At 41.5% G+C, this 18,039-nt stretch overlaps 1 protein-coding gene across 1 annotated transcript in view; it reads right to left on the bottom strand.

Moving 5' to 3' along the window:
- The window catches only part of LOC142214652 (NACHT, LRR and PYD domains-containing protein 12-like), a 177,028-nt gene that overhangs the window by 75,175 nt on the left and 83,814 nt on the right, over positions 1-18,039 (bottom strand). Inside the window, exon 7 of the mRNA XM_075283592.1 lies at positions 6,185-6,355. Coding sequence (XP_075139693.1) covers positions 6,185-6,355 — 171 coding nt within the window. The remainder of the gene's footprint in view (positions 1-6,184; positions 6,356-18,039) is intronic.

The raw sequence follows: 18,039 nt of genomic DNA, 5'->3' as shown, positions 1-18,039 counted from the left end.
AGGATTAGATACACAGCTCAGTATACAGTATCACACAGGATAGGATTAGATACACAGCTCAGTATACAGTATCACACAGGACAGGATTAGATACACAGCTCAGTATACAGTATCACACAGGATAGGATTAGATACACAGCTCAGTATACAGTATCACACAGGATAAAATTAGATACACAGCTCAGTATACAGTATCACACAGGATAAGATTAGATACACAGCTCAGTATACAGTATCACACAGGATAGGATTAGATACAGCTCAGTATACAGTATCATACAGGATAGGATTAGATACACAGCTCAGTATACAGTATCACACAGGATAGGATTAGATACAGCTCAGTATACAGTATCACACGGGATAGGATTAGATACACAGCTCAGTATACAGTATCACACAGGATAGGATTAGATACATCTCAGTATACAGTATCACACAGGATAGGATTAGATACACAGCTCAGTATACAGTATCACACAGGACAGGATTAGATACACAGCTCAGTATACAGTATCACACAGGATAGGATTAGATACACAGCTCAGTATACAGTATCACACAGGATAGGATTAGATACAGCTCAGTATACAGCATCACACAGGATAGGATTAGATACACAGGTCAGTATACAGTATCACACGGGATAGGATTAGATACACAGCTCAGTATACAGTATCACACGGGATAGGATTAGATACACAACTCAGTATACAGTATCACACGGGATAGGATTAGATACACAGCTCAGTATACAGTATCACACAGGATAGGATTAGATACAGCTCAGTATACAGTATCACACAGGATAGGATTAGATACACAGCTCAGTATACAGTATCACACAGGATAGGATTAGATACACAGCTCAGTATACAGTATCACACAGGATAGGATTAGATACACAGCTCAGTATACAGTATCACACAGGATAGGATTAGATACACAGCTCAGTATACAGTATCACACAGGACAGGATTAGATACACAGCTCAGTATACAGTATCACACAGGATAGGATTAGATACACAGCTCAGTATACAGAATCACACAGGACAGGATTAGATACACAGCTCAGTATACAGTATCACACAGGATAAGATTAGATACACAGCTCAGTATACAGTATCACACAGGATAGGATTAGATACACAGCTCAGTATACAGTATCACACAGGATAGGATTAGATACACAGCTCAGTATACAGTATCACACAGGATAAGATTAGATACACAGCTCAGTATACAGTATCACACAGGATAGGATTAGATACACAGCTCAGTATACAGTATCACACAGGATAGGATTAGATACACAGCTCAGTATACAGTATCACACAGGATAGGATTAGATACAGCTCAGTATACAGTATCACACAGGATAGGATTAGATACACAGCTCAGTATACAGTATCACACAGGATAGGATTAGATACAGCTCAGTATACAGTATCACACAGGATAGGATTAGATACACAGCTCAGTATACAGTATCACACAGGATAGGATTAGATACACAGCTCAGTATACAGTATCACACAGGATAGGATTAGATACAGCTCAGTATACAGTATCACACAGGATAGGATTAGATACACAGCTCAGTATACAGTATCACACAGGATAGGATTAGATACAGCTCAGTATACAGTATCACACGGGATAGGATTAGATACACAGCTCAGTATACAGTATCACACAGGATAGGATTAGATACAGCTCAGTATACAGTATCACACAGGATAGGATTAGATACACAGCTCAGTATACAGTATCACACAGGATAGGATTAGATACACAGCTCAGTATACAGTATCACACAGGATAGGATTAGATACAGCTCAGTATACAGTATCATACAGGATAGGATTAGATACAGCTCAGTATACAGTATCACACAGGATAGGATTACATACACAGCTCAGTATACAGTATCACACAGGATAGGATTAGATACACAGCTCAGTATACAGTATCACACAGGATAGGATTAGATACATAGCTCATTATACAGTATCACAGGATAGGATTAAATACACAGCTCAGTATACAGTATCACACAGGATAGGATTAGATACACAGCTCAGTATACAGTATCACACAGGATAGGATTAGATACACAGCTCAGTATACAGTATCACACAGGGTAGGATTAGATACACAGCTCAGTATACAGTATCACACAGATAGGATTAGATACACAGCTCAGTATACAGTATCACACAGATAGGATTAGATACACAGCTCAGTATACAGTATCACACAGGATAGGATTAGATACACAGCTCAGTATACAGTATCACACAGGATAGGATTAGATACAGCTCAGTATACAGTATCACACGGGATAGGATTAGATACACAGCTCAGTATGCAGTATCACACGGGATAGGATTAGATACAGCTCAGTATACAGTATCACACAGGATAGGATTAGATACACAGCTCAGTATACAGTATCACACAGGATAGGATTAGATACACAGCTCAGTATACAGTATCACACAGGATAGGATTAGATACAGCTCAGTATACAGTATCATACAGGATAGGATTAGATACAGCTCAGTATACAGAATCACACATGAGAGGATTAGATACAGAGCTCAGTATACAGTATCACACAGGATAGGATTAGATACATAGCTCATTATACAGTATCACAGGATAGGATTAAATACACAGCTCAGTATACAGTATCACACAGATAGGATTAGATACACAGCTCAGTATACAGTATCACACAGATAGGATTAGATACACAGCTCAGTATACAGTATCACACTGGGTAGGATTAGATACACAGCTCAGTATACAGTATCACACAGATAGGATTAGATACACAGCTCAGTATACAGTATCACACAGGATAGGATTAGATACACAGCTCAGTATACAGTATCACACAGGATAGGATTAGATACACAGCTCAGTATACAGTATCACACGGGATAGGATTAGATACACAGCTCAGTATACAGTATCACACAGGATAGGATTAGATACACAGCTCAGTATACAGTATCACACGGGATAGGATTAGATACACAGCTCAGTATACAGTATCACACAGGATAGGATTAGATACACAGCGCAGTATACAGTATCACACAGGATAGGATTAGATACACAGCTCAGTATACTGTATCACACGGGATAGGATTAGATACACTGCTCAGTGGAGATGTCACATGTCATTGGAACCCAGGCTGTCCCAGTCTCGATTGTCAGGAGAGGTCCAAATTAATTAATCAATTGGGCCCAACATGAATAATGACAAGCACAAGGAGTTCTCTGTGATAATTATGTTCTGTTTATTGAAGCTGCGCTATAGATAATATAGGGATATAATGGCTTAAGGATGACACAATACATCATATAAGAATATGCAATATAATTGGTCGTGGAATAAGATGGGCAGTTACATGTGACCGCCACGTGTAAACCTCTGGAGGCCACACCCACTACTCAGCCTCATCAGGAGCATGCCCAGACATTGTAGGGAGGTCACACAGGCACGTGGAGGCCACACACACTACTCAGCCTCATCAGGAGCATGCCCAGACATTGTAGGGAGGTCACACAGGCACGTGGAGGCCACACACACTACTCAGCCTCATCAGGAGCATGCCCAGACATTGTAGGGAGGTCACACAGGCACGTGGAGGCCACACACACTACTCAGCCTCATCAGGAGCATGCCCAGACATTGTAGGGAGGTCACACAGGCACGTGGAGGCCACACACACTACTCAGCCTCATCAGGAGCATGCCCAGATATTGTAGGGAGGTCATACAGACACGTAGAGGCCACACACACTACTCAGCCTCATCAGGAGCATGCCCAGGTGCTGTAGGGAGGTCATACAGGCACGTGGAGGCCACACACACTACTCAGCCTCATCAGGAGCATGCCCAGAAATTGTAGGGAGGTCATACAGGCACGTGGAGGCCACACACACTACTCAGCCTCATCAGGAGCATGCCCAGGTGTTGTAGGGAGGTCATACAGGCCCGTGGAGGTCACACACACTACTCAGCCTCATCAGGAGCATGCCCAGGTGTTGTAGGGAGGTCATACAGGCACGTGGAGGCCACACACACTACTCAGCCTCATCAGGAGCATGCCCAGACATTGTAGGGAGGTCATACAGGCACGTGGAGGCCACACACACTACTCAGCCTCATCAGGAGCATGCCCAGACATTGTAGGGAGGTCATACAGGCACGTGGAGGTCACACACACTACTCAGCCTCATCAGGAGCATGCCCAGACATTGTAGGGAGGTCATACAGGCACGTGGAGGCCACACACACTACTCGGCCGCATCAGGAGCATGCCCAGGTGTTGTAGGGAGGTCATACAGACACGTGGAGGCCACACACACTACTCGGCCGCATCAGGAGCATGCCCAGGTGTTGTAGGGAGGTCATACAGGCACGTGGAGGCCACACACACTACTCGGCCGCATCAGGAGCATGCCCAGGTGTTGTAGGGAGGTCATACAGGCACGTGGAGGCCACAAACACTACTCAGCCTCATCAGGAGCATGCCCAGACATTGTAGGGAGGTCATACAGACACGTGGAGGCCATACACACTACTCAGCCTCATCAGGAGCATGCCCAGGTGTTGTAGGGAGGTCATACAGGCACGTGGAGGTCACACACACTACTCAGCCTCATCAGGAGCATGTCCAGGTGTTGTAGGGGGGTCATACAGACACGTGGAGGCCACACACACTACTCAGCCTCATCAGGAGCATGCCCAGACATTGTAGGGAGGTCATACAGGCACGTGGAGGCCACACACACTACTCAGCCTCATCAGGAGCATGCCCAGACATTGTAGGGAGGTCATACAGGTCCGGGGAGGTCACACACACTACTCAGCCTCATCAGGAGCATGCCCAGACATTGTAGGGAGGTCATACAGGCATGTGGAGGCCACACACATTACTCAGCCTCATCAGGAGCATGCCCAGACATTGTAGGGAGGTCATACAGGCCCGTGGAGGCCACACACACTACTCAGCCTCATCAGGAGCATGCCCAGACATTGTAGGGAGGTCATACAGGCACGTGGAGGCCACACACACTACTCAGCCTCATACTGACAAATTTTAAGGACATCACATCACAGTTGGATCAGCCTGTAGTGTGTTTTTCCAATTTAATTTGGGGGGGGGGGGGGGGGGGCTCCAAATCCAGGCCTCCATTGGTTAATAAGTCTGATTGGTGATTTTTGTGTGATTTTGTTGTCATCACATTCAACTTTGTACAGAAAAAATATTCAATGAGAAGATTTCATTCATTCAGATCTAGGAGGTGATATTGGAGGGTCCCTTAATTTTTTTGAGCAGTGTATATTCTACTGAAAACACTACATATTCTCCATAAAAGTGGTAGATACAATTTTATTGATTTGCAAGCCATTTTCTAATATCTTTCTATAACTCACATATAAAGGTGCAGCCAGCAGTTTATCTCATAGACATAACAATGGTGCGGAGGAACATAAAATAGTATAACATCCTTCTGGCAGCGAATCAACTGATCCCACTAAAATGGCTTAGCACTGACCCCCCCAAGAAGTTTGAATGGATTGCTAAAGTTAATGTGGTTTCTAGGTTTGAGGAACTCTCCAGCTGGAAGACCAGGACACATGATAAGTACCTAAAGACATGGTCTGCTTGGAAGACTCTGAGTCTGGGAGGTGGCGACTGACCCCCCCCCCCCCCCCCCCCCACACACCTTCTTTTTGCTTCATTTCTTATACTCCCCCCCCCCCCCTTTTTCTTTTTTCTCCCCCTTCTGCAAAATCTTCGCCTTTTCTCCTTCTCCCCACCTTTCTAGGTTAGCTATATTCCCTCCTTACACCTTTTTGTGATACAACGTTCTACATGGGCACACAGATTTTATGTTTTTTTATCCTATGTGCTATGCTAAATCTTGACCCTTATTTGCTCTCTCCAAGCGGTCACCTTTTGTAGCCGTTTGCTTGCTGATACCTGATTGTTGTTTTCAGCCCTTGCATTGTAAATGTGTGCATATTATTCATTTCTCTTTGTTTTGTAAATTTGTACTACGCTTAATAAAAATATTATTAAAAAAAAAAAAATACTATAACATCCCTGTATAACTTGTCCCCACATGTCTCCTCCTGTACACATCTCTTATACTCACTCTATATCCTCTATCCTGCAGGCTGGACTGGACAGAGCGGCCATCAAGTCACTGAAGTGAGGACCGGACAGACGGTTACCAGACAGGCCAAGTCTCTTCAGGGACTGGTTATTCCTTATTACAGAGGCCAACTGGGTGCAGCAAGTGTCTGGGAGACCATTACCAGCCAACCTGTAAGAATAAGAAGATGAGATGTATCAGCAGCTGTATCACACAGGATAGGATTAGATACACAGCTCAGTATACAGTATCACACAGGATAGGATTAGATACACAGCTCAGTATACAGTATCACACAGGATAGGATTAGATACACAGCTCAGTATGCAGTATCACACAGGATAGGATTAGATACACAGCTCAGTATACAGTATCACACAGGATAGGATTAGATACACAGCTCAGTATACAGTATCACACAGGATAGGATTAGATACACAGCTCAGTATACAGTATCACACAGGATAGGATTAGATACAGCTCAGTATACAGTATCACACAGGATAGGATTAGATACACAGCTCAGTATACAGTATCACACAGGATAGGATTAGATACAGCTCAGTATACAGTATCACACAGGATAGGATTAGATACACAGCTCAGTATACAGTATCACACAGGATAGGATTAGATACACAGCTCAGTATACAGTATCACACAGGATAGGATTAGATACAGCTCAGTATACAGTATCACACAGGATAGGATTAGATACACAGCTCAGTATACAGTATCACATAGGATTAGATACACAGCTCAGTATGCAGTATCACACAGGATAGGATTAGATACACAGCTCAGTATACAGTATCACACAGGATAGGATTAGATACAGCTCAGTATACAGTATCACACAGGATAGGATTAGATACACATCTCAGTATACAGTATCACACAGGATAGGATTAGATACACAGCTCAGTACACAGTATCACACAGGATAGGATTAGATACACAGCTCAGTATACAGTATCACACAGGATAGGATTAGATACACAGCTCAGTATACAGTATCACACAGGATAGGATTAGATACGCAGCTCAGTATACAGTATCACACAGGATAGGATTAGATACACAGCTCAGTATACAGTATCACACAGGATAGGATTAGATACACAGCTCAGTATACAGTATCACACAGGATAGGATTAGATACACAGCTCAGTATACAGTATCACACAGGATAGGATTAGATACACAGCTCAGTATACAGTATCACACAGGATAGGATTAGATACACAGCTCAGTATACAGTATCACACAGGAGAGGATTAGATACACATCTCAGTATACAGTATCACACAGGATAGGATTAGATACACAGCTCAGTATACAGTATCACACAGGATAGGATTAGATACACAGCTCAGTATACAGTATCACACAGGATAGGATTAGATACACAGCTCAGTATACATTATCTCACAGGATAGGATTATATACACAGCTCAATATACAGTATCACACAGGATAGGATTAGATACACAGCTCAGTATACAGTATCACACAGGATAGGATTAGATACACAGCTCAGTATACAGTATCACACAGGATAGGATTAGATACACAGCTCAGTATACAGTATCACACAGGAGAGGATTAGATACAGCTCAGTATACAGTATGACACAGGATAGGATTAGATACAGCTCAGTATACAGTATCACACAGGATAGGATTAGATACACAGCTCAGTATACAGTATCACACAGGATAGGATTAGATACACAGCTCAGTATACAGTATCACACAGGATAGGATTAGATACAGCTCAGTATACAGTATCACACAGATTAGGATTAGATACACAGCTCAGTATACAGTATCACACAGGATAGGATTAGATACAGCTCAGTATACAGTATCACACGGGATAGGATTAGATACACAGCTCAGTATACAGTATCACACAGGATAGGATTAGATACACAGCTCAGTATACAGTATCACACAGGATAGGATTAGATACACAGCTCAGTATACAGTATCACACAGGACAGGATTAGATACACAGCTCAGTATACAGTATCACACAGGATAGGATTAGATACACAGCTCAGTGTACAGTATCACACAGGACAGGATTAGATACACAGCTCAGTATACAGTATCACACAGGATAGGATTAGATACACAGCTCAGTATACAGTATCACACAGGATAGGATTAGATACACAGCTCAGTATACAGTATCACACAGGACAGGATTAGATACACAGCTCAGTATACAGTATCACACAGGATAGGATTAGATACACAGCTCAGTATACAGTATCACACAGGATAAAATTAGATACACAGCTCAGTATACAGTATCACACAGGATAAGATTAGATACACAGCTCAGTATACAGTATCACACAGGATAGGATTAGATACAGCTCAGTATACAGTATCATACAGGATAGGATTAGATACACAGCTCAGTATACAGTATCACACAGGATAGGATTAGATACAGCTCAGTATACAGTATCACACGGGATAGGATTAGATACACAGCTCAGTATACAGTATCACACAGGATAGGATTAGATACATCTCAGTATACAGTATCACACAGGATAGGATTAGATACACAGCTCAGTATACAGTATCACACAGGACAGGATTAGATACACAGCTCAGTATACAGTATCACACAGGATAGGATTAGATACACAGCTCAGTATACAGTATCACACAGGATAGGATTAGATACAGCTCAGTATACAGCATCACACAGGATAGGATTAGATACACAGGTCAGTATACAGTATCACACGGGATAGGATTAGATACACAGCTCAGTATACAGTATCACACGGGATAGGATTAGATACACAACTCAGTATACAGTATCACACGGGATAGGATTAGATACACAGCTCAGTATACAGTATCACACAGGATAGGATTAGATACAGCTCAGTATACAGTATCACACAGGATAGGATTAGATACACAGCTCAGTATACAGTATCACACAGGATAGGATTAGATACACAGCTCAGTATACAGTATCACACAGGATAGGATTAGATACACAGCTCAGTATACAGTATCACACAGGATAGGATTAGATACACAGCTCAGTATACAGTATCACACAGGACAGGATTAGATACACAGCTCAGTATACAGTATCACACAGGATAGGATTAGATACACAGCTCAGTATACAGAATCACACAGGACAGGATTAGATACACAGCTCAGTATACAGTATCACACAGGATAAGATTAGATACACAGCTCAGTATACAGTATCACACAGGATAGGATTAGATACAGCTCAGTATACAGTATCATACAGGATAGGATTAGATACACAGCTCAGTATACAGTATCACACAGGATAGGATTAGATACAGCTCAGTATACAGTATCACACGGGATAGGATTAGATACACAGCTCAGTATACAGTATCACACAGGATAGGATTAGATACATCTCAGTATACAGTATCACACAGGATAGGATTAGATACACAGCTCAGTATACAGTATCACACAGGACAGGATTAGATACACAGCTCAGTATACAGTATCACACAGGATAGGATTAGATACATCTCAGTATACAGTATCACACAGGATAGGATTAGATACACAGCTCAGTATACAGTATCACACAGGATAGGATTAGATACACAGCTCAGTATACAGTGTCACACAGGATAGGATTAGATACACAGCTCAGTATACAGCATCACACAGGATAGGATTAGATACACAGGTCAGTATACAGTATCACACGGGATAGGATTAGATACACAGCTCAGTATACAGTATCACACGGGATAGGATTAGATACACAACTCAGTATACAGTATCACACGGGATAGGATTAGATACACAGCTCAGTATACAGTATCACACGGGATAGGATTAGATACACAGCTCAGTATACAGTATCACACAGGATAGGATTAGATACACAGCTCAGTATACAGTATCACACAGGATAGGATTAGATACAGCTCAGTATACAGTATCATACAGGATAGGATTAGATACACAGCTCAGTATACAGTATCACACAGGATAGGATTAGATACAGCTCAGTATACAGTATCACACGGGATAGGATTAGATACACAGCTCAGTATACAGTATCACACAGGATAGGATTAGATACATCTCAGTATACAGTATCACACAGGATAGGATTAGATACACAGCTCAGTATACAGTATCACACAGGACAGGATTAGATACACAGCTCAGTATACAGTATCACACAGGATAGGATTAGATACACAGCTCAGTATACAGTATCACACAGGATAGGATTAGATACACAGCTCAGTATACAGTATCACACAGGATAGGATTAGATACAGCTCAGTATACAGTATCACACGGGATAGGATTAGATACACAGCTCAGTATACAGTATCACACAGGATAGGATTAGATACATCTCAGTATACAGTATCACACAGGATAGGATTAGATACACAGCTCAGTATACAGTATCACACAGGACAGGATTAGATACACAGCTCAGTATACAGTATCACACAGGATAGGATTAGATACACAGCTCAGTATACAGTATCACACAGGATAGGATTAGATACAGCTCAGTATACAGCATCACACAGGATAGGATTAGATACACAGGTCAGTATACAGTATCACACAGGATAGGATTAGATACAGCTCAGTATACAGTATCACACAGGATAGGATTAGATACAGCTCAGTATACAGTATCACACAGGATAGGATTAGATACACAGCTCAGTATACAGTATCACACGGGATAGGATTAGATACACAGCTCAGTATACAGTATCACACGGGATAGGATTAGATACACAACTCAGTATACAGTATCACACGGGATAGGATTAGATACACAGCTCAGTATACAGTATCACACAGGATAGGATTAGATACAGCTCAGTATACAGTATCACACAGGATAGGATTAGATACACAGCTCAGTATACAGTATCACACAGGACAGGATTAGATACACAGCTCAGTATACAGTATCACACAGGATAGGATTAGATACACAGCTCAGTATACAGTATCACACAGGATAGGATTAGATACAGCTCAGTATACAGTATCACGCAGGATAGGATTAGATACACAGCTCAGTATACAGTATCACACAGGACAGGATTAGATACACAGCTCAGTATACAGTATCACACAGGATAGGATTAGATACACAGCTCAGTATACAGTATCACACAGGATAGGATTAGATACGCGGCTCAGTATACAGTATCACACAGGATAGGATTAGATACACAGCTCAGTATACAGTATCACACATGATAGGATTAGATACACGGCTCAGTATACAGTATCACACAGGATAGGATTAGATACGCGGCTCAGTATACAGTATCACACAGGATAGGATTAGATACACAGCTCAGTATACAGTATCACACAGGATAGGATTAGATACACAGCTCAGTATACAGTATCACACAGGATAGGATTAGATACACAGCTCAGTATACAGTATCACACAGGATAGGATTAGATACACAGCTCAGTATACAGTATCACACAGGATAGGATTAGATACACAGCTCAGTATACAGTATCACACAGGATAGGATTAGATACACAGCTCAGTATACAGTATCACATAGGATAGGATTAGATACACAGCTCAGTATACAGTATCACACAGGATAGGATTAGATACACAGCTCAGTATACAGTATCACACAGGATAGGATTAGATACACAGCTCAGTATACAGTATCACACAGGATAGGATTAGATACACAGCTCAGTATACAGTATCACACAGGATAGGATTAGATACACAGCTCAGTATACAGTATCACACAGGATAGGATTAGATACAGCTCAGTATACAGTATCACACAGGATAGGATTAGATACACAGCTCAGTATACAGTATCACACAGGATAGGATTAGATACAGCTCAGTATACAGTATCACACGGGATAGGATTAGATACACAGCTCAGTATACAGTATCACACAGGGTAGGATTAGATACACAGCTCAGTATACAGTATCACACAGGATAGGATTAGATGCACGGCTCAGTATACTGTATCACACAGGATAGGATTAGATACACAGCTCAGTATACAGTATCACACAGGATAGGAGTAGATACACAGCTCAGTATACAGTATCACACAGGATAGGATTAGATACACAGCTCAGTATACAGTATCACACAGGATAGGATTAGATACACAGCTCAGTATACAGTATCACACAGGATAGGATTAGATACACGGCTCAGTATACAGTATCACACAGGATAGGATTAGATACACAGCTCAGTATACAGTATCACACAGGATAGGATTAGATACACGGCTCAGTATACAGTATCACACAGGATAGGATTAGATACACAGCTCAGTATACAGTATCACACAGAATAGGATTAGATACACAGCTCAGTATACAGTATCACACAGGATAGGATTAGATACACAGCTCAGTATACAGTATCACACAGGATAGGATTAGATACAGCTCAGTATACAGTATCACACAGGATAGGATTAGATACACAGCTCAGTATACAGTATCACACAGGATAGGATTAGATACAGCTCAGTATACAGTATCACACAGGATAGGATTAGATACACAGCTCAGTATACAGTATCACACAGGATAGGATTAGATACACGGCTCAGTATACAGTATCACACAGGATAGGATTAGATACACAGCTCAGTATACAGTATCACACAGGATAGGATTAGATACACAGCTCAGTATACAGTATCACACAGGATAGGATTAGATACAGCTCAGTATACAGTATCACACGGGATAGGATTAGATACACAGCTCAGTATACAGTATCACACAGGATAGGATTAGATACAGCTCAGTATACAGTATCACACAGGGTAGGATTAGATACACAGCTCAGTATACAGTATCACACAGGATAGGATTAGATGCACGGCTCAGTATACAGTATCACACAGGATTGGATTAGATACACGGCTCAGTATACAGGATCACACAGGATAGGATTAGATACACAGCTCAGTATACAGTATCACACAGGATAGGATTAGATACACAGCTCAGTATACAGTGTCACACAGGATAGGATTAGATACACAGCTCAGTATACAGTATCACACAGGATAGGATTAGATACACAGCTCAGTATACAGTATCACACAGGATAGGATTAGATACACAGCTCAGTATACAGTATCACACAGGATAGGATTAGATACACAGCTCAGTATACAGTATCACACAGGATAGGATTAGATACACGGCTCAGTATACAGTATCACACAGGATAGGATTAGATACACAGCTCAGTATACAGTATCACACAGAATAGGATTAGATACACAGCTCAGTATACAGTATCACACAGGATAGGATTAGATACACAGCTCAGTATACAGTATCACACAGGATAGGATTAGATACACAGTTTAGTATACAGTATTACACAGAATAGGATTAGATACACAGCTCAGTATACAGGATCACACAGGATAGGATTAGATACACAGCTCAGTATACAGTATCACACAGAATAGGATTATATACACAGCTCAGTATACAGTGTCACACAGGATAGGATTAGATACACGGCTCAGTATACAGTATCACACAGGATAGGATTAGATACATAGCTCACGTGATCACACAGCTTTACGCTGGGTTCACACTAGCGCCCGGAGTCCGTTCTTAGCTTTCCGTCTTCTGCATGTAGAAGACAGAAAGTTGTCAGACCGGGTCCGGCCGTGTGCGCCGGTGAGCATTTTATGCTCTACGTCGCAAACTGTTTTTTAAACCGGACACAGATACTGCATGTCGTTTGGAGTCGTGTGCAGGCTGACTCAATGGACGGAATTGCGTGAAAATTTATATGTGTGCTAATCAAGGCATGGGGAAACGGACGGCATGAAAAAAAATTTAATACGAAAACTCCCCCACCAGGGGATAATGTGGCGCTGTACAGTGAGCGCGTGGCGTAAAACCCGTCTGTCGATACTTGGGGATGTCCCATTTGGACCACCGACTAGCATGACCTTGCATATATTTGTTAAGGTAGAATTAGTACTGTACTCAATAATCATAATCCTAGTTTATAAGATCAAGGGAATGTTTTCTAAATGTGTATTTGTCTGATTGGTATTATATGGTAATATTTCCGTAATAGGAGCATCCTGGAGTTGTATATACATGTATTTTTACTTACCTTTATACAAGGGTAGTTTTCAGTGGTTAAGCTAGTGTGCATGTCTGAGTCCTTCCTTTGATGCCTAGGATAACAAGTTCTTAGTGTTGGAGCTAGTGCGCATGCGTAGGTTTTCTCTTACAAGTATCCATCTATACATCCTATGGATTGAGTGAGATTTAGAGGTTCACGCATGCGCATTTCCTAAATGTGAGTATGTGAGCGCCATGTTTGTTGAGGGCAACATAGGGATCGGCTCCATCACATTATATTTGGCACGCTCGGTGGGATCTTTGGTTTTACGGATCTATCAGATTTATGTGAGTGGATATTTGAGATCTGCAACTTGTTTTATTGGGTTTTGGGTCATATATTTATCAAGGTAGAAACAGTACTGTCACAATGATTCACGGCTCCATGCTCCAGTAAAAATGTATATACGTGAAACTGGTTATGCACGGATATAGCCTACTGGGTTTAGGCAAAAGTCATAATGCATGAGAAAAAAGATATATCCAGCACAACGATAGATCCCGATAAAGCTTAGCTTTTAATGAATAGGAACATTTGGTCCCATAAAAAAACCAACACAGACATCGAACAAAAAACAAATTCAGCGTTATTCAAAAAAATTCATGTAGACATACCGGACTAACAATGACGATGCGACATACTGAACCGCTTACGCGTTTCAGAGCCTGAGCTCCTTACTCATAGCGATATCTGCCAGTGTGCTTTACCTGCTATATATACTCTAGACGTCTCCTAATTAGACCTGATTATTGTACCTGGCACCAACAACAGACATACGTCACAGAACCAGGATTTAAAGAGACACACACAAATTAAAATAAAAAAATCCACAAACAGCATACAACATACTGTGAAATATAACAGACACACATGAATCTTGAATTGATATCACATAATACTGTATAATTAATGTATAACAAGTAATGTGAATTGCAATACATGAAACGAGCCCCCGTACCCAAAAGGAAATAATCATACCGGGTGACCAGTAAGCAACCTAGTGCAAGGACTAAGATTACATCTACATATACCAACTGTATTAGTATTCTAGGGAAACAGAATCCACTCATACATGGGATCATAATCACATCATTATAACACGATATATCACCTGGGCAGCCATATGATATCTCTGCAAATATTGTATGTAACCACGGACTCCCGGCCATACTCTTTGCAGGATATAAGCAAATGGCATAGATGTAGACCCACGGCAGCTGAAGGCAGAGAGCGAGGAGCAGCTGCACCTGAACCATCACCAGCCTGGAGCTGCCGCAGGAGCCGGACAGTGAGGGCATCCCGCTGTACTCCCCGTGGACCTTCTGGCTGGACAACCGCAGTAGAATGTGAGTGCAACCTACACCGTGCAAACAATACAGTGTCTGGAGTGTATATAACAATATCCCCCCTGCGCTTGACTCGAGTATAAGCCGAAGGGGACTTTTTCGGCACAAAAACTGTGCTGAAAACCTCGGCTTATACTCGAGTATATACGGTATATATTCCCTCTTCACCATCCGCTTTGCAGTCATGTCTGGGATGCTAATACTCACTACACCCCCTGAGAAATTATTTGAGGGGTGCAGTTTTGAAACATGACATGACGTCCAGATACCAAACATCCAAATCTGTACACCAGAAGCCACATAGCGCTCCTTCTCTTCTGTGCCCAAACTGCAGTGTATGACACATGTATGACACATGTATGACACTGGTGTACTCCAGATAACGTACGTAATGTCATATGTGGTATATACTGATATTAGGGAAAATGTATGACACTGGTGTATCCGGGATAACGTACGTAATGTCATATGTGGTATATACTGATATTAGGGCACATGTATGACACTGGTGTACCCCGGATAATGGACGTAATGTCATATGTGGTATATACTGATATTAGGGCACATGTATGACACTGGTGTACCCAGGATAACGTACGTAATGTCATATGTGGTATATACTGATATTAGGGCACATGTATGACACTGGTGTACCCAGGATAACGTATGTAATGTCATATGTGGTATATACTGATATTAGGGCACATGTATGACACTGGTGTACCTGGGATAATGTACGTAATGTCATATGTGGTATATACTGATATTAGGGCACATGTATGACACTGGTGTACCTGGGATAATGTACGTAATGTCATATGTGGTATATACTGATATTAGGGCACATGTATGACACTGGTGTACCCCGGATAACGTACGTAACGTCATATGTGGTATATACTGATATTAGGGCACATGTATGACACTGGTGTACCCAGGATAACGTTTGTAATGTCATATGTGGTATATACTGATATTAGGGCACATGTATGACACTGGTGTACCTGGGATAATGTACGTAATGTCATATGTGGTATATACTGATATTAGGGCACATGTATGACACTGGTGTACCCCGGATAACGTACGTAACGTCATATGTGGTATATACTGATATTAGGGCACATGTATGACACTGGTGTACACAGGATAACGTTTGTAATGTCATATGTGGTATATATTGATATTAGGGCACATGTATGACACTGGTGTACCTGGGATAATGTACGTAATGTCATATGTGGTATATACTGATATTAGGGCACATGTATGACACTGGTGTACCCCGGATAACGTACGTAACGTCATATGTGGTATATACTGATATTAGGGCACATGTATGACACTGGTGTACACAGGATAACGTTTGTAATGTCATATGTGGTATATATTGATATTAGGGCACATGTATGACACTGGTGTACCTGGGATAATGTACGTAATGTCATATGTGGTATATACTGATATTAGGGCACATGTATGACACTGGTGTATCCAGGATAACGTACGTAATGTCATATGTGGTATATACTGATATTAGGGCACATGTATAACACTGGTGTACCCAGGATAACGTATGTAATGTCATATGTGGTATATACTGATATTAGGGCACATGTATGACACTGGTGTACCTGGAATAATGTACGTAATGTCATATGTGGTATATACTGATATTAGGGCACATGTATGACACTGGTGTACCCAGGATAACGTACGTAATGTCATATGTGGTATATACTGATATTAGGGCACATGTATGACACTAGTGTACCCGGGATAACGTACGTATTGTCATATGTGGTATATACTGATATTAGGGCACATGTATGACACTGGAGTACCCGGGATAATGTACGTAATGTCATATGTGGTATGTACTGATATTAGGGCACATGTATGACACTGGTGTACCCAGGATAATGTACATAATGTCATATGTGGTATATACTGATATTAGGGCACATGTATGACACTGGTGTACCCAGGATAACGGATGTAATGTCCATATGTGGTATATACTGATATTACGGCACATGTATGACACTGGTGTACCCAGGATAACGGACGTAATGTCCATATGTGGTATATACTGATATTAGGGCACATGTATGACACTGGTGTACCCGGGATAACGTACGTATTGTCATATGTGGTATATACTGATATTAGGGCACATGTATGACACTGGAGTACCCGGGATAATGTACGTAATGTCATATGTGATATATACTGATATTAGGGCACATGTATGACACTGGTGTACCCAGGATAACGTATGTAATGTCATATGTGGTATAT

Source organism: Leptodactylus fuscus, chromosome 7 (assembly GCF_031893055.1).
Source record: "Leptodactylus fuscus isolate aLepFus1 chromosome 7, aLepFus1.hap2, whole genome shotgun sequence".
Taxonomy (NCBI): Eukaryota; Metazoa; Chordata; class Amphibia; order Anura; family Leptodactylidae; genus Leptodactylus; species Leptodactylus fuscus.
This window is presented reverse-complemented; position numbering and strand designations above follow the sequence as displayed.